Below are 23,235 nucleotides of genomic sequence, written 5' to 3'. Positions count from 1 at the left end.
TCATAACCACAGAAGTAAAAAAACAAAAGAAGAATTTGTTTACTCGCCCCAAAAGACCTGAGGCGGCGGAGAAAGTAAATTCTTTGTTTTGTCTTTTTACAGACAAATTCAATGTGGTCTTTCCAAGATAACAGATGGTCTATCATTACTCCCAAATATTTATATGAAAATAACTGCTGTTTTTTTCGTTATGAATAACAATAAAACCATCTCTCTTGTAATAGTATTTTTTCATAGCAGAGTATGGGGACATGCGAATGGGACACCGACCCGGATTAATTTATACGTTTAAGTTACAAACAGTCACTTTAAAAGAAAATTTTGAAAATATAAAAATATATTTAAAAAATTGCGAGTTGGCGCTCTCATTTTCTGCATTGAGGTAACAAATGAACAAATATAAATAAAATAAGAAATACAGTTATTTATAAAAAATAAAAATCCCAATTCTTTTTTTCAAATCATTGTGATGTCTGATGGGTGTTGGGTTGGGGTTAGAGTTCTGGGGGGGTTGAACCCTAACTAGAGCCGGCCCTGCTTGATCTCAATTAATATACACTATAACCATATCTCTTGTAATAGTATTTTTTCACAACAAAACCAAATCACCTCAGGTAAGTTGTTCTTCTGACAGTTTCTGTCTGTCAGGTTGATTTATCATACATAACCTTTGACCTCAGCTGACTTCTCCATGGTGTCAGTGTTGCTCCTCCCTGAACGTCAGATGGTGGTGGTTTGACGCTCATAGGGGAGTGGTGACGTCACGCAGCACCGCCCCGGCCGGTGGAGGCAGACTGACAGGTCCCGTGCCGGGTGTCGCATGGTGTATGACAAGCAAGTATCCTATCTGACATTATATGACTTTTGCGACGTTCATTGTAGGAGGAAATATTCACATTGTGTTATGCCTTATGCGCCTAAATCCGGACGGTAACACGGTGTTTGAGATGCTGCGGAGGTATTCACACAGAGGTGACGCCGCTGTAAGGTGTCTCATTTAGCTAACATTAACATTAAGTAAACAGTGCATTTCGCTAATTGCATTCCGCCGTGCGACAGTAGCTGTAGAGTATATAATGCACCAGGCGTTTTTCCGCCACGTCCGTCGGTTTCCCTGGGTGACCAACGTCTCGCTGTACGGCTGTCTGTTCGCCGGTGGGGACTTCGTCCACCAGTGGTTCTCGCGCAGGGAGGAAGTGGACTGGAGAGCCACAAGGAACGTGGCCGTGATCGCCTTAGGTTTCCATGGCAACGTCAATTTCTTCTGGATGCGGTTCCTGGAGCGACGGTTCCCTGGCAACTCCATCAGGATGGTGGCGAGGAAGCTGCTGCTGGACCAGACCGCCATGGCACCGATGGCTGTCAGCGTCTTCTACATAGGTCAGTACTGGGGGACTAGTGGGACACAGAGGACTCACTGAGAACCCGCCGGGCAGTTAATGGTTAACCTCAAAACAGATCTGTCAATTTGTAACCTGATCCCAAGTCAGTGCTCTTGTCCTGTGATGTAACGACCAGCAGTTGTTCATTGTCCTGTGAAACATACCTTGACTAGCAGAGGTCACGTGAAAGTCATCACAAAGCAGATATATGCTCCAAGCAGATCATGTTAGACTTCATATTTGTCTTAAAGGAGAGGCTCCTTTAAGACAAATATGAAGTCTAACGTGATCGTGCAGTGGAGTTAAGACTTGGAGGATGTGCACCTTCCAACATCAGGAGTTAGTTTTACACATGCATGGTCACGAGAACTCGAATGCTCCCTTTCAAATTCCTATTATATTACATTAGGAAAAAGTAGTAGTGGTTAGTCTAGGGCTGACTCCAATGCTTCGAATGCTTTGAAGCTTCGACCTTTGCCATGGTATTCAACCTCCAAATCACTATTCAAATGCTTCGTTTTTTAAATATTTTTTATAAATAAGTATTATCCCAAACTAGCCCATGAAATAAGGAATAATTCCACAACATTATTCATTATTCATATTCAACAACATTAATTATTATTAGTTATTCTTCGACGGATATCGCTGATTTTTGTGTGTAGGGGTGTGTGTGTAGAATAGTGCACAGAAGAACTGGTCAGCCTGCCGTGCCTTGCTGCTCTGCGAAGCTTCGAATACCTTTGAATATTTCTCATCGAAGCTTTGGAGCCCAAAAAATGGTATTCGGGACAGCCCCCGGTTATATGTGTAGACTTTCATTCAAACACATACAAAAAGTATATGGATGACCTAGCATAAAAAAACGTATAGTAACTCAAATCTTCAAAGAGGAAACAGCAAACTATATTAAATAGGCAATTCAAATCCCATAATCCTAATACTTAATCAAAACATTGTATGCTGTTTTTGTACTGATATTGTTTTGTGTTGCAATATTTGTGCCAGTGTATCTAAAACACAGCTTGAGAAAACATAATGTGACATATTGCGATGGTGATTATTTCTCCTACTCCTATGAGACATACACACTGTGTTTTTATGGTCCACTTACACTGTCTATGAACCTTCTATCAGTCAAATCATTTTCCAGCTGACAGTCAGAGAATAAGAATGTAATCTTTCTTGTTTTTTTCACCCAGGTGTCAGCTTCTTGGAGGGCAAAGAGGACATCTTTGAAGACTGGAGAGAAAAAGCACTGAATACATATAAGGTGAGTAGGAGCAGAGACAGGCTGTCACAACATGTTCGTCTTGCTAGCAGCATGACCTCAAGTGCTTGCGTCCGAAATGTAGAGCAAGCAGTGACATGTTGTGACAGTTAACTTGGGTAGTGTGCACTCTGTGTACCAAAACTGATCGCTCAAAGAATTTGGAAGACTGTGAATGCAAACAGTTTGTTTATCATGTATTATTTGTTTTTGGGAGAGCTCTACTGATGGCTCTCCTGATGTCATTTAACTCTGATTTGTACTAATTCACATTCATCATCACTCACTAAAGTTGAAAGATGAAGTTTCAGCTGTGTGTGTCAGTAAAGTTTTTTGTAAGCCTACCAATGATTTGTGTGCTTTCTGTTTGTCTCTCTTTACAGACGGGGCTAATGTTCTGGCCATTTATGCAGGTAAATATTAACATCTCCCATGTATAGATGTCAAGGGGGGCAGGTTTGGTTTCAACATCGGTAGAGTCACCAGTGGGGTTTGGAGCGAATGATTTTAGTTCCATTTTAAACTTGGGTCTTTTTGTTTGTTGCATTTGCTTGACTGATCTAAAATTTGGACGTGTTTGTTTGCAGAATGGGCAGTTTTAGAGACATTTGGTAGCTGAGGGCTACGAGGAGACACTCGTGAGCACCAGTAGTTATTTCAGTTTCGTCAGGTTTAATCCTTTCCTCACACAGTGAGTCACAAGTTACTTAAACAAAACAACCCATCGCTATCAATCTGCAGCCGTTCTGTCTTTCTAAAGTGGAACTTGCCAACCCTAGACGCACATTTAGCAGGAAAAAAAGTCAGTTACACCGAAATCTGTGACCGCAGAGAGCCAGCAACACAAAGTCATCTTTTCTGACATCTGTCGTCAGAAAATGTGACCCCACTGTATCTGTATAATAAATGAGGCAAATGTGTCACAGAAAAGGCACAAAACTAAATTGTTTAAAAACATAAATGTATTTTAAATTTTGTAATTTAAAGATATATTCACAAAACCGTAAAAGAAAAGTAAATGATAGGTACAGTGGGGTCACATTATCTGACGACAGCTGTCAGAAATGGTGTCCTTATGTATTGCTGGCTCTCTGCGGTCACAGATTTTGGTAGTCACAGATTGCTGTGTAACACCGGGACCGGGAGAGGCTATGCACAGAAAGCTGTAAGGGGGCCGGGACAAAACCAGGAGAGTTTTTGCCAAAAGCCCTGAAGGGAAACTTCTCCCATGTACAAGACCAACAGAGGGACAGCTGGGAGCGTCACCTCTTGCCACCTACTTGCACTCGGACATCAGAATTTTATCTATATACATATATTAGATTGGTAGATGGGGTGGCTCTGTGTGTGTCTGTTCACTCTATAGATAATACCAGTGAGATCATTCTGCTCTCCCAAAATATTGGTAGGGTCATGTCCCTAACGTCCATATGCAAACCTACACCCCTGATAGATGTTGATGTCCACTTGCTAATGATTCTGAGCTTTCAATCACATCCCACAACCTCATGATGAACCTGGTGTGTGGCTTAGTATGTGGACCTTGTAGAGTTTAGACCTTTTTCACTGTTAAAATCTTCAATTTCTTTATACTTGCATTCATTTCAATAGCTGTTATATGTGATACATTTTGAAAGGCAAACCTGCAGAGCAACCCTTGAATTATTAGACCTATCCCAAATGTCATAATAACACAAGACTGGCAAAGTAACGGCTAAATACTGTGGGTTTAAAGATAGGGTTGGTAGTGTCGTTCAAAACAATTTTTTTTATATTTAAAATATTGAATATCTCCTGCCGGGACCCTGATTAATAGTTATATATCAATAACATTATCGTTACAGCGATGTCTCAAGAGCACAACGCCGGTTGCGGCATGAGTGCTTACAGCAGCTAACTTGTAGCGCTCCGGCGAGGCGCAATGACTGATGGGTAATCTTGCTTGTCAACTGCGGTGAAGAGCTGTTGTTCAGTTCTTCCCTACACACTTCACAGTTCCCTTTGAACTGAGCATTTTTACTCTCTACGGTTTGGAATCTTACTTAACGTGGATGAATACGCTGTGCAATCTTCGCAGGGAACTACCAGGCGATCGAAACGGAGGGTTTCTCTCTAGATTTAGGGACTTTTGGAGCTAGTGCTGCTAGCTACTTTCATTGGAAAACAGTTGGCAACACTAGGCTGGGTTTTTGGTTGGATCATTTTTTTAAATCTAGTGTACTCGTGCTAGTTTCTCAAGATTACCGACCCGGCCTTTAAATTAGAGAGTTTCTGTATAACATCTCACAACAATACTTGCATAGCAATTATTTATTTTTAGAGATTACTACACAATGATAAATCTGAATTATGTATTGATATTTAAACATGCAATATACTAGTATAATGATATAAATATATAATCTTTATTTCTCTCCCTCAGTTCGTGAACTTTGCCTTTGTGCCTCTGTACGTGCGTACCATCTTCACCGGCTGCTGTGCCTTCGTCTGGGCCACCTTCCTTTGCTTCTCACGTCAGAGCGGCGACGGCACGGCCGGTGCCGCTATTGCATGGATGTTCCCTCCTAAAGAGGATGAAGCAGAATCCACAAAGGAGAAAGAAGACGCCCAGGACAAAATAGATGCTTCCAAAGAGGGAACAGTAGCATCTAAACCTACTCAGGACTGAAGTATGTAATGTCAGTGGTTGTAATGGAGTGGGACAGAACATCAAAAGCAGTGGTGTGAACAGGAGACAGCAGGTTCAGTGGATGGCAGTCCTGTCTGCGGTTAATGTTGCACTATCACTGCCAGAGTTCAAAGTCTCCCTGGGGTTAAACTGGGGTCAAATGCTCTAAGGTGCTTTGGGAAACAGCTTCCAGCAAATGGAATGTACTTACAGTATATTTTTTAATATGCATACAGCACATCACTTCCGTAGGAAAATGTAATTCAGTCCTACTTTTACATCCCACAGTGAAACATCACCATGCTTTATTTGTCTTCAGGTTTTGTTTTTTTAAATGCAGTCTTGTGTTCTCACATATCAAACAAGAGAGTTATTCAGTTGGCCATTGAATAAGGGAACTCTGAATAATGAGGACTTCTATGTCTGGGAAGGTAGCTGTGATGGCGGGAATGTGTAAGGTTGATGTTCCACATTCATCTGCTTTACATGTAAAAACTGGAATGAGAGTGAGTTTTAGTTGAGAGTGAGTGAGAATTCATTCCACAATGTGGAGCGGCAGCTAATTTATTAGCTTAGACTTTTAATTTCATAAAATTTGGCAAATTTGTCTTTTTTTTTATTTGATTGAATTTTTAAGGATAGATGGTGTGTACATTGGCAGCCCTCTGTGGTCAACACAGAGGCAAGATAAACTAATGTCCAGTATATTTGGCAAATTTCTAAACATTTACATATCACTCTCTCTTATTTTAGAGATTGCAACAGAATGCCTGATCTTGAAGGACTTTCCCGTTTTCACTCAGGTACAAGAAGTGCTAAACAGCAACGCAGTCTCACAGCAGTTTGTGAAATAGTCACGAAATTTAATCTATTTGATCCATGTACATAGACACGAATTTCCCTTTTTTTCGTGACGCTCAGCACGACTTTCAACAACGTATTTTTCATGCTTTTTCCTACGAAGATTTGGGGTTTGGGTTAAAATAACACCTGAAGTGGCGTAACTTAGGTACGGAAGTTATGTGACAAAAACTACTTAGTTAGCTTTAGGAAAAGATGGGCGTTACGTGATAAATAAATCAACTTTGACTTGTGGTTTCACACGGGACACGAACACGAGTCTCCTGGGCAAAGTCAAGTGACCCACCCATCCACCCTGACCTCCTCTGTACACAGCATTTGCCGCTCTCTATACTTTCTGGTTCACAATTACGTGGATTACATACGAATTGATTTCGTGCTGACCATCACGAAAAAAAATTTAAATTCGTGTACATTTCATGACTATTTAACGAACTGCTGTGCGACTGGGCTGTAAATACACGTGCACACAGGTACCAATAATCCGTTATATAAAAAAAAAACACTAAAACATATCTGAAAATATATTTTTGATTTCCACATTTTCAACCACATTGTGGCAGTGAGATACTACTGAAGATTACTTTGAGTTTGTGTAGTAATGATGACGAAGGTTGTCTCAAACATCCATTTACTTGAATGTGGAAATGCTGCTGGCCTGTCGTCGTACATTATTTTAATGTAACACTGTGCAGTGCTCTCTGTTATATCTCTTTGTTTGCACCATTTCCTAACTATTCAATACTGTTTGCTATTTTATTCATTTTTATGACCTCTTAGTGAAAATGTTACTCTATAGGTTTCCTTGCCGGCAGTGATTCTTGATACTGGGTGGCAGCGTAAAGTCAGAAGCCTCCGCCAAGCAGTTTTCTATAGAGGTCATTTCTATAAATAGCTCAGTACAAGAGCTGACTGTTATTCCTATATATAGAATCTAAAGGGTTTAGGGCTAACTTATCTCTTCTGTCTCAGGCAGATTATTAAGAAATAAATATTTCATTCACCTGTGTTCCCATGTATTACTAAAATTCCTGGTGTCACAGAGACATATGTCTATTTTTTCCCCCTAATGTGTTTGCATATTCAGTCTTATGCATTTTGAAGTAGCATATGCAAGAGACGCTGTGTGATTATGTTATTTGATTCGTCTGAAAGAACTGAATTAATACTGTGAATAATAATTATTATTACAACAAAACCACACTAATCTTTTAAATGGCATCCTTAAGTATAATAACTTATTAGTGTATTATTAGAGTGTTTGTTTCTGATTATTATTATGTATTATGTATGCTGATGTACACTGGAACTCAAAAGGTGAAATCAATGAATATTCCCTTTGTTCATTCATTTTGTTTTGGTATCGCAAAGACCTTTCAGTGCCGTTGACTGTAATGTATTGAAAACAATGACTTGATCACATTTTGCACGAACGCTGTTCTAACCATGGTAGAGATTAATATTTATTGTTGAATAAATTGAAAAGATTCCACTGACTCATTGTGTGTTTACTATAGCAACACATAAGAAATCAGTTAAATATCACATGCTGGTATTATGCTATCAGAGGTGCATCCTGGGTATGTTTAGGCTTGCGTACAGACAGAAATATAACTCGTTCCTCTGTATTACTCATAGTTTAGACGCAACTGCAGCTCTGTCTCCATCTCTTGTGGGAATATATTGAGCACAATGTGTACTTTTCCTGCTGCTGCATGGCTTTTTTGTGTTTCCACTCTCTCTCTTTTTATCTCCCCCTACTTCTAAGACTTCAAACATGAAGCTTTATGCACCTATTAATAAAGTTGTTTCTAAATTTGTAACAGGCTGCTCAAACAGATTCCATTTGTCTAATTTTGCCATATGCAACCAGACTCCCCTTATATGAAAACATCTGGCACTTATCCTTTGACAGTTATTTCAGCCTGACAAATAAATAATAAAATAAGTACATTTCAGAAACACAATGCTCAAAGACCTATTACCTCCTGCTAGCTTTATTATATTATTATAACTTTTTTATTATGGGGGGTGGCAGTAGCTCAGTCTGTGGGGACTTAGGAACTGGAGAATCGTCGAAGGACAGCGGAGGCAGATGATTTTGTTTTCAGATTATCTGTCTCATGCACTGCTGTCGGGATATTTTATAAAAATATTTTTTTGTAATCATATTTGCTCCAATTCAACCCGCTGCAGCTTTAAATGCAGTAGCTAAATTCCACTGTGTGCTTTGCTGTGTACAATGTGTGACAGTAAAATTGGATTTACATCACATTTTACATTTATATTAATAATAAATACCTGAAATATATCACTACGTACAGTTTTGGGGAAATGTTCATAAGGTTAGGGCGCCAGAAAATATCTGTTGAAAAACGGAAAAATACTGTCCGTTAATTAACATAAATAAACTGTAAAAAAAAAACAGTAATTATCGTTATATAATTAGCCGTTATTACTGTAATATTACAAGAAATATTTTAGTTTTAACATATATTTATTGTTAGAATAGTCATACACCATAAATCTAAGACCATTTACATATAAATCACAAATGAAACATGTAATTTTACATTGCAAAAACACAAATTTACATTAACTCTCAAAGGTTTTGCAAAAAAATCTGTATTTTTACAAGAAATATTTTTAGAATTCCATGAAATCCTTTTCTTCTAACATAAATTAATTGTTAAAATAGAGTCATAAACATCTAAAAAACAGAATAATTATCTTTAAAAATGATCAAGAAAAGCTTAAATACAGATAATTACGATTGCGATTACAAAAAAATGTAAATCTAAATCACAAATGAAACGTGTAATTTTTACATTTGTTTTCTGTCATTTTGAAATACAGACAAAAAATTTAAAATTTCTTGAAAAAAAATGTCATGTTTTTTTTTTTACAGTGTACACTAAAAACAAATCCTTGAACAGGCTGATAATACAAACTCCAGTGTGCCTATTGTTTTATTTTTAACATCATCTCGGTGCCAGTGGGTGTCTCCCCAAGTCTTCCCAATCCCTGCCCTGCACTGCGCATGCGCCCTGCATCCTCCTCTCCTCTCCTCCATCCTCTCATCTCTCCATCCACACAGTCCAGGGACCTGAAAGCTTGAATAAAGATGCTCAACGTCTCGGGTCGCTGGAGCCTCGTCACCGGGTGAAACCGAGTTATCTATCTGGAAGGGACACACACACAAGAGGAGCAGTCAGTGAAGGTTCAGCTCAGAGACTCGTTGCATCCTGGTTTCCTGGCACCGACATGGAGCTGAAGAAATCTATTTCGGACACCGAGCGAGCGCTCAGGAGCTACGGCGCCGTGTCGGAGACGGCGTGGACAACAGACAAAGGTGAGCTGCATGTAGGCTGTCTGTTTAGCCAGCCGGTGGTCACAAATAGCAGGCTAGGTAGGTGTCCCTCTGTGAAAGCCCAGTCAGCAGCTAGAGCTGAGCATTGGAACGGTGAAGAGCCTACATGACTCACAAAGGTTTGGGATGGAGGCTATCAATAGGGCCTATTATACTTCCCCTACATGCACACACTATATGGGTGGGCTATTGTGTGGTTTGTGAATGAATTTGGGGCCAAGGAGTATACACCACACATACAGCAAGCCCAGAGCATTTGGAAACTTGTGGTCATTTGATTCAGTCTGATCTGATAAGCATGCAGCTATGAGTCAATACTCTGGTCCTCTGCTCTGATCAATAGGCTATTTAGCCAATAATACTCTGGATTTCACACGAAGAAGAATATTTGAGTTTATGGCAAAATGAGTGAAAGGTTTTAAAAAATTCCATAAACTCACTTTTGGTAATTCATTTTTAATCTGGTGAGCACAAAAATAACAACAAAAAAAACAGTTTCTGCACAATAACAGTTTCTATTGACACAATACAACATCACCACTGGCTATAGAAGCCTACAGCAGCGCTTGGCTTGGGAACCGGAGGGTTGCGGGTTCAAGTCCCCACTGGGACGAAGTATGAACTGAGAACTGGCTCCTGGGCACGGCCGAGATACCCTTGAGCAAGACACCCAGGATCCCCAAAACTGCTCCCCGGGGCAGCTGCCCACTGCCCATCTTATACTGGGATAGGTTAAAGTAAATATCACTGTGTGCTGTGCTGTGTGCATAATGTACCTGGTGACAAAAAATAAGCTTTTCTACTTAAAAATGACTATAAAGCACCTCTCAGCGAAAGATGAACATTGTAAGCTGAAGGACTACTGAATTAGATGTTTCTATTATTTTGTCCCGCGTTTATTTTATTTGTCCAATTTAGGGCTGCAATTATTTTCTCAGTTAATCCATTCATTATGCCAATGTGACATCTTTAAGTTGCTTTTTTTTCTTTCCAACCCACTGTACAAAACCTAAAGAAACGCAATGTACAGTGACATAAAACGGGAAAAAGCAGCCAATTGTCAAGCTTCAATCGGAGAATGTTTTGCATTTAGCTTGAGGCATGGCTGACAGTTATTATATTGTGTTAATTGACTTGTTCAGTAAACAAAAAAACACAAACTTCAGCCTCAGAGGTAAATATAAAGCTGAACAGCTAGTTTCAACAAAAACAAAAATTCTTAGCTGCAGAGCCACTGCTATTAGATGTTTCTATTATTTTGTCAAGTGATGACGGGCGATGAGTGACGCAGACGTGTCCTGGTTGGTTCCACTGACGATAACTCATCACAGGAGAGCAGGGCGTGAAGAAACTTCCAGATTAAGTCAGAGAAGAAGGGGGGAAAAAATGCAGTGGATATTTTTAGACACAGATCCTCACTGTATCTGCTCTGTCTCTGTGTCTACCACAAACATGCACAGACATGCAGACTGAAAACAAGACAGAAGTAAAGCAGAGTACACCCCTCCAGGTTTACCTCCTCTCTTAGATACTGCCTGTGTTTTTATTTTGTTTGTTTTTTTCAAGGGGTGTGGGGGGGTGTCCAGAGGCAACAGCAGCAGCAGTGTATATATACAGTGTGACTGCAGGATGTGTCAGGGGCATCTGCATTGGATGTCATACAGATGCTGACATTTCTCCGTTGTTGAGCCCCGTGCATCCGCTGCACCGCGCACGATCCAAGCTCCCCAGGCAGTTTATTCCTCATTAAATCCTAATCCTGATTTACATTGATGATCCAGTTTGTTTTAATGAAACTAATTCAAGCTGATTAATTAACTGAGTGTGTTGGGAGACTGGTTCACATCTGTAGCTGATGATTTGGAGATAACCTCACCTGTCCCGGATGGACAAGCCGCTTTTAATTAGGAAGTATCGAAGCCGTTTGTTCCTTGTAATGTCTTTAGTGCTGAGTAGGTGTGAGTGGCTTGCTTAAATGAGAAGGAGCTGTGTTAAGACATTAGTGAGCTGGCAATTTGCCACCAGTCGGGACTTAATGCAGCTTAGTCTTATTGATGGTCATCACGTCGCTGGGGTGTGCAAAGAAAAACAGAGAAAAAAGGGATATAAAAAAAACAAAAACACTCCTCAAACTTGAGCTCCTGCTGTGTTTCATGCAGCTCCATGATATAAAGTTTGATTTTTTTGCATCAGCGTCTTTTGTCAGCAGACACGTCTGTTGATGATTCAACATCAGCGAGGCACAAACAAACCGGGCCCTCCTGTGCAGACTTCTGTCTGCTGTGGTGAGTCAGCTCCGTCCTCAGTAAGCATCCATGAAAAGTACCACAAAGGCAGGACGCAGTTTCTGTTGCTGCAGGACGACGAGGAGCTGATCCGGTCCTCTAATGTTACAAGACACAGAGTGGATAAATGTCATGCGTCACATTTGACAGCTGCGGATTAAAGATGCAAATAGTTGGTTTATATTCAGGTGTATGAAGACCTATCAGCTTGTGGACTGGGGATTTTGTCCTCTTACAGAGTAGGCGTGTTATAGGAAGGGAGGATTTATATTCATAGGGACAATGCATGTTAATATTGATATAAATAATAAAATAAGCAAAAGTGGCAAAAAGAATTCGGTTCCAGTTTCTCAAATGTAAATATTTGCTGGTTTTCGTAGCTTTCTGTCATTATAAACTGAATATCTTTGGGTTTTAAACAGTTGGTTGGATGAAACAATACATTTACAGGCGTCACCTTGGACTCTGGGACATTGTAATGGACATTTTTCACTATGTTTTGATATATTATAGACCAAACATAATCAATTAAATCAGCATATCACTCAATAATGGAAATAATTGCTACATGCAGCGTTAATGTTTTTACAGGACACTGACAGCAGGTCAACATGTAGAGGACCAGTTAGATTTAGGGGGATCTATTGGCAGAAATGGAATATAGTATTAATAAGTATGTTTTCTTTAGTGTATAATCACCTGATACTAATCGTTGTGTTTTTGTTAACTTAGAATAAGCCGTTTATATCTACATAGGGAGCGGGTCCTCTCAACAGAGTCTGCCATGTTGCACCACCATGTTTCTACAGTAGCCCAGAATGGACAAACCAAACACTGATGACATGCAACAAAAAGATGCTGAAGGGGAGGAAAGCAGGACAATACACTAAAACACAATCAGCAACAATCAGCAACAATGAAGATCCATACTGTTGTTTGTAAGTTGTAATGTGCTGGTAAGCTTGGTGTGTTGCAGCATTTGCAGTGGTCAGTGCATTGATCAGTGCAGTAAGTGTTTGTTATTGGCAGATATGGAGTGTGTGAGGTCATCAGTAAAAAGCCACAGCTGATCATTGATCCGCGTCAGTATTTTTCTCTTCCTCAACAACCTTCTGTTTTGGAAAAAGAGGATCTCAAAGAGCCAGTATTGCATGCACTTTTCTTCATGTCACACTCATTCTCACATCATCATGCGATTGAAGCCTTTTAATGGAAAGCAGTCATTTGCACCCGAGGCGCTGCTGTGACTTTAGAACGCAAATCACGGCGCTCTCAATCACACATGCTGCTTTCTCTCCAAATATCATGTTCTTGGCTGATGTGTGAAGACACGTCACAGGGACACGAGGTGAGAAATGCGTTTGCCAAGACGCCGACACTGCAAGAAAGTTTTCAAGGGTTAAAAAGATTGTGGATGCCTTTGTCACATGAAATCAAAGGGAAAGAAATGTGCGATTAACATCTCGAATTAGATACAGGCGTCGTGCAACTGGAATCTGTAATTTGGTCATGTGTATTGCAGTTTTTTCTCTCTTTCAAGGTGAAGAGAAGTGTGTAACAGATATGTTTAAAGCAGAGCTGTCCTTGTGGAGAAAAACAATCTCAAGATGTTTCTTTGATTTCCCCCTGCCTGTTTCCCTCCTATCTTTTTTATCCCTCTTTATTCATTTTTACTCATACCCTGCCTTCCCTCCCTCTGCCTCCCAGGTCATTCAGATGTGTCCATGGCGGAGAGCACCATGGCTCCAGAGGAGATCGAGGTGGAGATGGCTCGTATCCAGCGCCTGCGAGAGGTCCTGGTACGCCGGGAGTCTGAGCTGCGCTTCATGTGAGTTGCTGAACTGTCAATTTTTATGTTTTTTTAACACCAAACGTAATAGAGCGTGTCAAAGATGGAATCAATACAGTGTCATAGCAACTCCCTCTGCCGTCCTTGAGTGGATAATGAGCTTTTTCTGTGTTGACACCCTCATGACACGCTGCAAAGACATTCAAATGCTCTTTCCTTGTGATATAAGTTGGCTGTTTTAAGATACTGTTCGATACGGAGAGAGGCAGCCCATTTGTTCATTGATTATGCAGAAGACTAGACCTGCCAATAGCGGCTGAATGAGTCACCATGATGAACTCAATGGCTCCTCATCAACATCAGCTTCAAGGATTATGGATCAGTGTTTGGGATGACACACTGTGTTTATTTCTTCTCTGCATTTATCATGGGAATGTTGAGTCTGCACTTTTCGTACTTTTGAGTACTGAGTTTAGATACATTTTGTATTGTATTGTATTGTTCAATACAGACTAGGGCTGCAGCTTATTAGTATAAATGATTATTTTCACGGTACAAAGGATAATCTCAACATCCTGTCATTTAACCGTCAGATATTGTAAAACTCTTATCAAATACAGTCCAAGATAGAAAAATATTTAGTTTACTTCAGCATATGACAGGTAATAGCAGCAAATTCTGTCATTTAAGTAGCCGAAACTAATTACATTTTTGGTATTTTTGCTTGAAAAAATACTTAAATAATGAATCTAGTATAACTCATTTCAACTAATTGTTGCAGCTCTAATAAAGACTCACAGTACACGTAGGGTTTGGTGATACAAATTGATCAACCGCCAGAGATTTTGACACATCATTTATATATTAAGGTTCTATTGATAACATTGATAACATTCAGGCACTAGATGTCGCATTCTCCCTCCCCTGTTCCAATGCATTTACTTCACAACAAGTCGTTGCCAGGCACTTACCGTCAATCTCACCCATTTATCTGTTTTTTCCACACTAACTGACGACCAATGAGATACCACGTGATACCAACGTTGTTTTACTGTTGGCTCACAAGCCTTGTTAGATGTGGGAATCAAACGTCAGATATCTTCCACAGAGATAAACAAAACATTCATTTTGGACCCGCCAATTTAAAAAAAAATTATATATTCACAATCATAATAATTTTTTTCAGGACAAGCCATAGATATTTTTTGCGCTGTTTCTCAATTTCATTTCTAGAGCTTTTATTATATCACAATATCAATATATTGTGAAATGACATATTCTGTGACGGAGGATTTCACACTCCTACTATATGTGATAAATTTAACAATTTCAGCTTAAAAGATGTTCAACAGCACAGTTTTGTTGTTGAGCTGAAAAGATCTCTTGTTGTTGTTTTTGATATAATATGAAGCACAGCTTTATTTTTTTTGCTTTTCAAAACCCACTTTAAATGAACGAGGAAAAAGCTGCATTACATTATTATGAAGTGTCTAATATTGCATCTTTATAGGACTGAATTAACAGTGGAAATACAAGCCACTATTTGTTTTTCTGTGTTGAAACTGTATCACATTGTCTCAGCGCTGTGACATATGGAACAGAACGGTGTATTTCGTGGGTCATTACACCCCTAACATCCGCGGCGGGATGGTTGACGTGTCGGGCGAAGCTGATACACATCTCAGAGAGCTCACTCGGTTGATGATGTTAATTCACACGCCCACTTGGAAGGCTTCATTAGGCCGCCACGCTGCTTATTGCTTACGTCTCTGTTGTCAGGCTCCGTATGACTCAAGACGGCTCATGAACACACACACACACACACACACACACACACACACACACACACACGCACGCACACATGCACAGTAGCAGATGGAGTGTCAGAGTGCAGAAGCTGCTGGAATCCACAGATAGCATTGAGAGAGTGAAACACAAGGCAGAAAAACAGAGCGAGAGCGAAAGAAGCTGAAGGGAGGGGTCAAGGGGGAGAGAGAAAGAGGAGGGAGGTGTAAATGCAGAGGGAGGAGGAAGAGGAGGCTGTGGATGAGTCATCGGCCTGATCTATCACAGGCAGAATTAAACCTGTGGTAGCTGTCACTGCTCCGCAGAGACAGAGAGAGACAGAGAGGTGGGGATTTAGGAAAGAAGAGGGGGAAATGAGGAGGGCCCGAGGGTGAGACGTCAGGGCTGCAGGAGCTTGGAGAGCAGCGTGGATTGATTTATGTCGCATGCTTTCCATCTTCACACACTCTACTGATGTGTGGCACATCGGGGCCTGAGGCTGTGATGTCTTAATGACAAGTACAAGAGTGGATTTTACAGTATACAGCACCAGGGATTAGTGCTGAAATCAATCATTCAATCGACAAAATAGTTGATTAATCATTCCAGCGACTTATTAATTAAGCAAACATGGCAAGCATTCCTCTTCCAGCTTTTTCAAATGGGAGGATTTGATGATTTTCTCTGATTCATATCAGTTGTTAATTGCATTTATTTGGTTTTATACTTTAGGATTAAGAAATTACATTAAATCAACCTCTAAACCTTATAAGTCTCGTAGCTTTTTAGTCTATTCATTTCAAATCAGGATGTTTTGCACATTTTATTTTTCAGAATAAGCTGAATTATGTGAAAAGAAGAAATATTTAATGTGAAAACATTGCATTAAGGATTTCTGATGAATCACACACACGTGAAATTTAGTTTTGGCCAGAACAAAATTTAGTTACAAAATGCATTTTCTAAGAATTCTGAAGGTGTAATACATGAGAGCTCATTATCTTACATCATACAACATCCTCAAATCAACAGCACAGAAAACTGAACAGCCTCTTTCTCCATCAAGGAGAATGGGACACAAATAAACTCGGATGTGCACATGTTGCTTGGATCGCCATAACAACGCGCAGGGAGGGCATGTGATAGCTCATTTTGTTTGTGAGGACCAGAGCTATTGAGATACAGACCAGCCGGTTCGTGTGAAAGCCTGGGAACTATGGGGTTATATTACACGACTTTGTTGAATACTCAATTCTGATTGGTCATCACAGCGTTCTATGGTCTGTTATTTCTTAATAACGGACCGTTACTATGTATAACGGACCGTTACTATGTATAACAGACCGTTGCTATTGACGCAGTTCTGATCTCAGACTCTGGAGGAACGTTTTTGTTTCAAATTATTGATTTCTTGGGTAAGTAGCCGTATAATAAGCGGGATAATGTACAGCTAGCGGGTCATTGTTGTGAAATAAACCCCTTGAGGGTGATGCAAGTGCCGCATCATCCTGTGGGGGTTTATTTCAACAACAATGACCCGCTCACTGTTCATTATCCCTTACATAGATAACAAATAAAATAATATTTTTTTCCAAGCCATATAGTTGGGATGTTTAATTTCATCTGTGTTATGTATAACTATGGTCAAATTCAAGTTTTTAAAAATGAAGTTGACTGAATTTTCATTTGATCAAAAAGACATAAATATTGGTGATTAGATCCTTCCCACAGATTTGTTCAGCTGTCTGTCTTTCTGCCAGGCTCCACTATACAACACGACTCTGCCTAACATCATCCTGATCAGATAAAGACGTCCAAAGTGGAAGCAGCTAATAATATCTGTTGTCTTTCAATCTGATGGAAGCCAGCGTTTTTTTTTATTTTCTTTGTCGTGTTTTTTTTTTTTAGGATGGATGACATTCAGCTCTGCAGAGACATCATGAGTTTAAAGCAGGAGCTGAGAGTGATTGTCACAGCACCAGGTACAGTACAAACACACACACACATACACACACACACACATATACACACACATACACATATACCTGCAGTCTTCTGAAGAAAACCAGCTGTAAGCATATCAGGAAATAAACCTCTAAGAATTGATGCTCTGTGTGCAAAACTGTCCACGCTACCCTGTTTGGCCAAAAATAGAGTTTTTGGCAGAAAGTGCTTCTGTTAGCAGCTCACCAGAGTCCCATAACCTCAGCAGGCGTCACGGTGATTTATAGGAAGAGTCGTTTCGCTAAACTACGCAGGATTGATCGTAAGTCTCAGGGACGTGGTGGGGGGATGAGGGAGAGATAATCATAAACTGACACACACAAACACACATGCATCATCACTGCCAAGGCAATATGAGCAGAGGGAAGCTTCACAGGCAAGGCGTCCAGAATACATTTCAGTAAACGCAGGATGTTTTTTGCGGTGTGTTTGTGAGTGCGGAATCAATTATTGGTTTAACTCCACAGTCAGTTTATGCAAATGTATGTATATATTTATTATTGGAAATCAATTAACAACACAAAACAATGACAAATATTGTCCAGAAACCCTCACAGGTACTGCATTTAACATAAAAACATATGCTCAAATCATAACATGGCAAACTGCAGCCCAACAGGCAACAACAGCTGTCAGTGTGTCAGTGTGCTGACTTGACTACGACTTGCCCCAAACTGCATGTGATTATCATAAAGTGGGCATGTCTGTAAAGAGGAGACTCGTGGGTACCCATCGAACCCATTTTAATTCACATATCTGGAGGTCAGAGGTCAAAGGACCCCTTTGAAATTCCACACCAAAATGTTGTGTAAGTTTGGAGTGTTATTTAACCTCCTTTGCTAGTATGACATGGTTGGTACCAGTGGATTCCTGAGGTTTTCTAGTTTCATATGATGCCAGTATCTGTACTAGCTTTAAAACTGCGCCTGTTACAACCTAAAAATCACAAGTTGCATTAATGCGTTTATTATCGCGTTAACTTTGGTTTTGGTTAGTTACTTGATGCTTTAAAAAAGGGGTGAAACGTCTTGAGGGGTGAAACGTCTCTCTGCGGCCGTGATCAGTTCACAATTGGTTCAGGCGGGTGACCTCGACACCGCGTCTCCACCCCCCGATCACTACTGCGCAGACTACAAATGACGTCAAAATCTCAAGTCGGCACCTCCGGTATATTTTGGCTTCACTTCTGTACGGTGGAAGGATGTGGAGCCGTGTCGTCCATCTTTATATACAGTCTATGGTTTGTAATTGTGGAATGAAAACTTCCCCCAGGCTGGTAAAACCACCAAATGAAACATGACCTCGCTGTCCTCAATGGTGGCTGCGGCTTTTATTGGATTGCATTATATTGTAAAGCATTGCTATTATTGTGTCGGCTCTCTATGCATTTGGGATTACCGGTCACACAAAGCCGGCCCCTCGTTGACATTCCCATGAGCCACTGGGGCCTCATGTATGCAGTTGCTGGGGGTTCTGGCAGCCCATTACTTCACTCCAGCACAATGAGAGTCATGTGACAAACAGACCCTGCGGCCTCTCTGACATTGAGATTTATACGTTGTAGCCGTGCGCCCCTCAGATTGCTCTGCTCCCGATGGGAATACACACTGTAGCTGCACTGCTCCACTTTGTTTCCGGATGGGAGAAAGAGCTGATGTTTGCAGTCATTTTTCAAACCCTCCTTTCTACCACCCAGCCTAGATACCAACCAGAGTCAGACAACCTACCTCTGCAACTGTCTGCGCATGTGTGTGGGTGTGCACTTTGTTCTGTTTATGTCTTTTTCTGTGCTTCGGAGTGTGAAGGTTAGAAAGCGAGACAAAGCAAAGAGGATGCTGCTATCGTAGATCTCTGACTGTGAATGCAAATTCCTTTAATAAATGAAATAAAAAACAGAGCTCTCTAAACATTTGCATAATTAAGTCAGTGTCTTATTTGTTATAAATTATACATGAGGGGAGAATTTAAAAGGGTCTGTTTGTGATGTGACTGACTCAGTGTTTAAGAGCCGGCTGACTTTGCTGTAAGGTCAGCTTGTTAAGGTCGACTAAATGTACAAAACCTGCGTTTATATTTAAGCGAGGAAGTAGAATATGACGTTTTCAGTTCAGTCTGCTTGTCCCTCTAGTCATCCATGTGTTTATTTGTTTATGACTTTCATTTTCCTTCTCCCTCCCACCCCCCAGAGAAAGAAAAAAACAAGAAGCACAGGCAGCGGGAAGAAGAGCTGATCCTGAAGATTCATAAACTGGTGCAGAAGAGGGATTTCCTGGTCGACGATGCTGAGGTGGAGAGATTAAGGTAGAGCGCTCCCACATACAGGCACAGTTAATATCCGGGATGTGATCTGTGGGAGTTGACTGACTGCTTGTTTACTCAGATACTGTTGAACCGCATCCACTGTTTGTTTCTTCTTCTGTTTGATAGACATACTGTATAGGAATGGTTGAGAAACAGCAGGAAGGAGACTCATTAGAGTAAATGTGAGCATGACTGAAGGCGAGGGATGGGGTCACTTTATCATCACAGCACTGACTGCTGTGTGTGTGTGTGTGTGTGTGTGTGTGGGAGGCTGACTGACGACCATGGCTCCGCATGTCATTTTCTACTTCCTCCTCCTCCTCCTCCTCCTCCTCTTCTGCTCCCACAGGGTGACACAGAGATAACCTTCAGATAGACGTGATATGAAATGATGTGAAATCACAGATTTAAAACGCTGGATGAGCAAATGGTGAAGTGTTTCTGAGCAACTTTAAAGGCTCATTTTAAAAAAGGGGACTGCAGATATGCTTTTGTCGTTGGTTATTTGGATCAGTTTAATCAGAGTTATTCTTTATGATGCACTGAGTCACCGTAGATAAGTGTGTTACACTGTGATAACGTTGTCAAAATCAAAGCCGCGTGGAGTCCTAGTTTGTGCTTGTCGTGTTTTAGCAGTACAAGTCACAGAGCTGAGCAGCAGTTCTTCTGAAAGATACATCCCTGACAGTCTTTGATCAGGGCTAAGCTGGGCGAGGCGAGGCTATGCTCTGGGAAGCTGCACAGTGGTGCTTTGAGCTAAATGCTAAGTCAGCACACTAACATGCTCACAATGACAATGCCAACATGCTGATATTTAGCAGGTAGCCTTTAATGTCTTCCATGTTCTCCTCAAATAGTGTGTTTTTAGCATGCTAACATTTGATATTACACATAGGCTAACAAATTGAACTTTTGACCTGAGGATGGTGCTAGAAGTGAAGATATCAGCAACGTTATTACAATTCATCATGACATTTTATTCAAAAACACAAATGTCATAGACATGTTGGTGCTAGAGGAAAAGTCAGCGGATAATTAAGTCTGCACCAAAATGGTGGACTGACGGACTGGCATTGCCAGAGATACACAGTGTCTAAAATCATTGTTTTCTGCAGGATAAAAAAAATTATATATATATATATATATATATATATATATATATATATATATATATATATATATATATATATATTTATATATATATATATAAATATATATATATAAATATATATATAAATATATATAGATATATATATAAATATATAAGTATATATAAATATATATATATATAAATATATAAGTATATATAAATATATATATATATATAAATATATATAAATATATATATATTTATATATAAATATATATATATATATATATATTGAACTGAAATATATATATATATATATATATATAGTATATATAGTATATATAGTATATATATAGTATTAAACCTGTATGCACAGCTAAATGTGATTCAGCCGTGACTCAATTTTTATTTTTGGGGGGGCTTTTATGCCTTTAATGGAGAGAGAGACAGTGATAGTTATGAAAGGGTCAGAGAGAGGGAATGACATGCAGCAAAGGGCCGCAGCGATAAGAACTCAGCCTCGGTACATGGGGCACCTACTCTACCAGGTGAGCTACCAGGGCAGCCCCTCACTATGATTTTTACACCTGTGCTTTTCCTACTGTGACATTTCAAAATGTCGTCTGTGAAAAAGGTCCAGACTGCGGTTCAGGTACATAAGGCTATTAAAACCACCCTGTACTGATCCTGCATTGTATTCAAACAGCTGACTATATGGGACTGTATCTTAAACTCAGGGAGCAAGAGGAGGACAAGGAGATGGCTGAGTACCTCAGACTGAAGCTGATGCCCCTGGAGAAGAAGCTCAAAGCCACACAAAGTGAGTGAAAGAAATGACACAACACACAGTAAGAGAGAGGCTTTCACTTCCACAGTGTGATGATCTTTTTCTCCTCTTTCTTTATTGCAAGATCCTCCGAAGCCTAAGAGACAAATCCCAGAACCGCCTCCGAACAAACCATCCATCACCAAGTCAGGAGTGGCCATCATTAAGGATTGCTGTGGAGCCACCCAGTGTGCCGTCATGTAACTGACACTAGACCTCTTTATGACCCCCGGCGTCCCCGTGTCAACACACTCGCATGCCATACATCACTTCCTGTGACTCAGAGAACCTGGGTTAACTGTGTATTCCCCTCGAAACTGTTCAGGAATCAGGTTTGTGATTAAATCGCAGATAAAGTTTCAGCCCAGAGTCTGGGAGCTGATCCCTAATCAGTGCTCGAGGGAAACCTTACAATAAGGAGCTTCTGTGAGTGAAGTGTACATGAAGAAAAGATAAAAGGGAATTGAAAATGTAATCTGATAAATATATGTCTTAAATTAGATTGGGTCATTCCATCATGTAACGTTAAAACAGTAGAAGGATTTACAGAACTTCAAGCACAATGTCCACAAATTGAAGTGCCGGGGTTCTCTGTCTCACAGTAAAAAAGACATCTGTTATCGTCCCATCATGTTTGACAACGGGTATTTATTCTTCCATTTCAGCCCTTTAACATCAACCAGTGAACCTCTTTCACTTTCAGGAGACCCACAACTCTGTGTTTGTATCATCGTTCCCGGGTGTGACTCAGACAAACAATATGGCTGCCAATTAAGTGTCTGGTATATACAGTAAATACTAGAGACGGGTGGCAGCCCGTTGATGCTTTTGTTCTGGAGCTGGGCAATATTTTTGTCAGCACTTTAATTCACCATCTGTGATTCTGTAATATCTGCTGTGCTGCATTTAAAGATTTGGCAGAGTCAAAAAATCTGTGGTGGTCACTGAAAATACTTCATGAAAATGGACTCTGCAACGTTGCTACAAAGTCGGGTCATGTTAGGTGCATCCAAACGTTTGCATTTCACTCTATAGAAGCTAATGCTTACTGGCATGCCACCTCATATGACCCACTTTTGTAGCACTGGTTCTCAACCTATTCATTATTTTGGTTAACCCCTGTATATGCCAACACTTGAAAATAGTTTTAGTCAACTTTTTTGTTATTATTTTTGTTTTTAAATCAACCACTATGCTTGCTCATATTCTCCAGAGTCACCTCATTTCACCCATCAGCTACCGGGAATTATTGACTGTGGTAGTATCATCATAGTTATTATGGATATTGCTGACACAAACAACTTGCATCCTCTGAATTTAGTCTTGCGTTTTTATGATAAACACCAGGAAATGAATGCATCCCTCTTGTAAATGCCTCCTATAGATGGTGTATGTTTCGAGTGTATTTAGGACATTAGTGACTCCTGTCAAGCAAAGTGTTGTCACTTTACCTTCCATTCTAATAACTTAGCGTTCTGTAGTAGTAGTGAATTTATGAAGGTCCTTGAGTTGAATATTGAACAAATATGCAGAAAATAAGCTGAAACTACCTGTACATACATGTTTAAATAAAGAGCATCTTTCAAGAACACGCTGGTGTGATT

At 40.1% G+C, this 23,235-nt stretch overlaps 2 protein-coding genes across 2 annotated transcripts; both read left to right on the top strand.

Annotated features, from left to right (window-relative positions):
• Positions 1–752: 752 nt before the first annotated feature.
• Positions 753–6,263, top strand: LOC119485850 (mpv17-like protein). The gene is made up of 4 exons (XM_037765669.1): positions 753–1,380; positions 2,585–2,655; positions 3,036–3,065; positions 5,075–6,263. Exons 1-4 carry the CDS (start codon positions 1,077–1,079, stop codon positions 5,318–5,320), a joined length of 651 nt encoding a protein of 216 aa, XP_037621597.1. The 5' UTR covers positions 753–1,076; the 3' UTR covers positions 5,321–6,263.
• A 2,965-nt stretch (positions 6,264–9,228) lies between these two features.
• On the top strand, positions 9,229–23,222 carry bmerb1 (bMERB domain containing 1). The gene is made up of 6 exons (XM_037765676.1): positions 9,229–9,533; positions 13,544–13,664; positions 17,319–17,392; positions 19,601–19,715; positions 21,543–21,625; positions 21,717–23,222. The coding sequence occupies exons 1-6, from the start codon at positions 9,446–9,448 to the stop codon at positions 21,833–21,835; spliced, it is 600 nt and encodes a 199-aa protein (XP_037621604.1). The 5' UTR covers positions 9,229–9,445; the 3' UTR covers positions 21,836–23,222.
• The last annotated feature ends 13 nt before the right edge of the window (positions 23,223–23,235 follow it).

The sequence above is a fragment of the Sebastes umbrosus genome, chromosome 3 (assembly GCF_015220745.1).
Source record: "Sebastes umbrosus isolate fSebUmb1 chromosome 3, fSebUmb1.pri, whole genome shotgun sequence".
Lineage (NCBI taxonomy): Eukaryota > Metazoa > Chordata > Actinopteri > Perciformes > Sebastidae > Sebastes > Sebastes umbrosus.
Note: the sequence above shows the minus strand (reverse complement) of the source record. Positions and strands in the feature narration are given on the sequence as shown.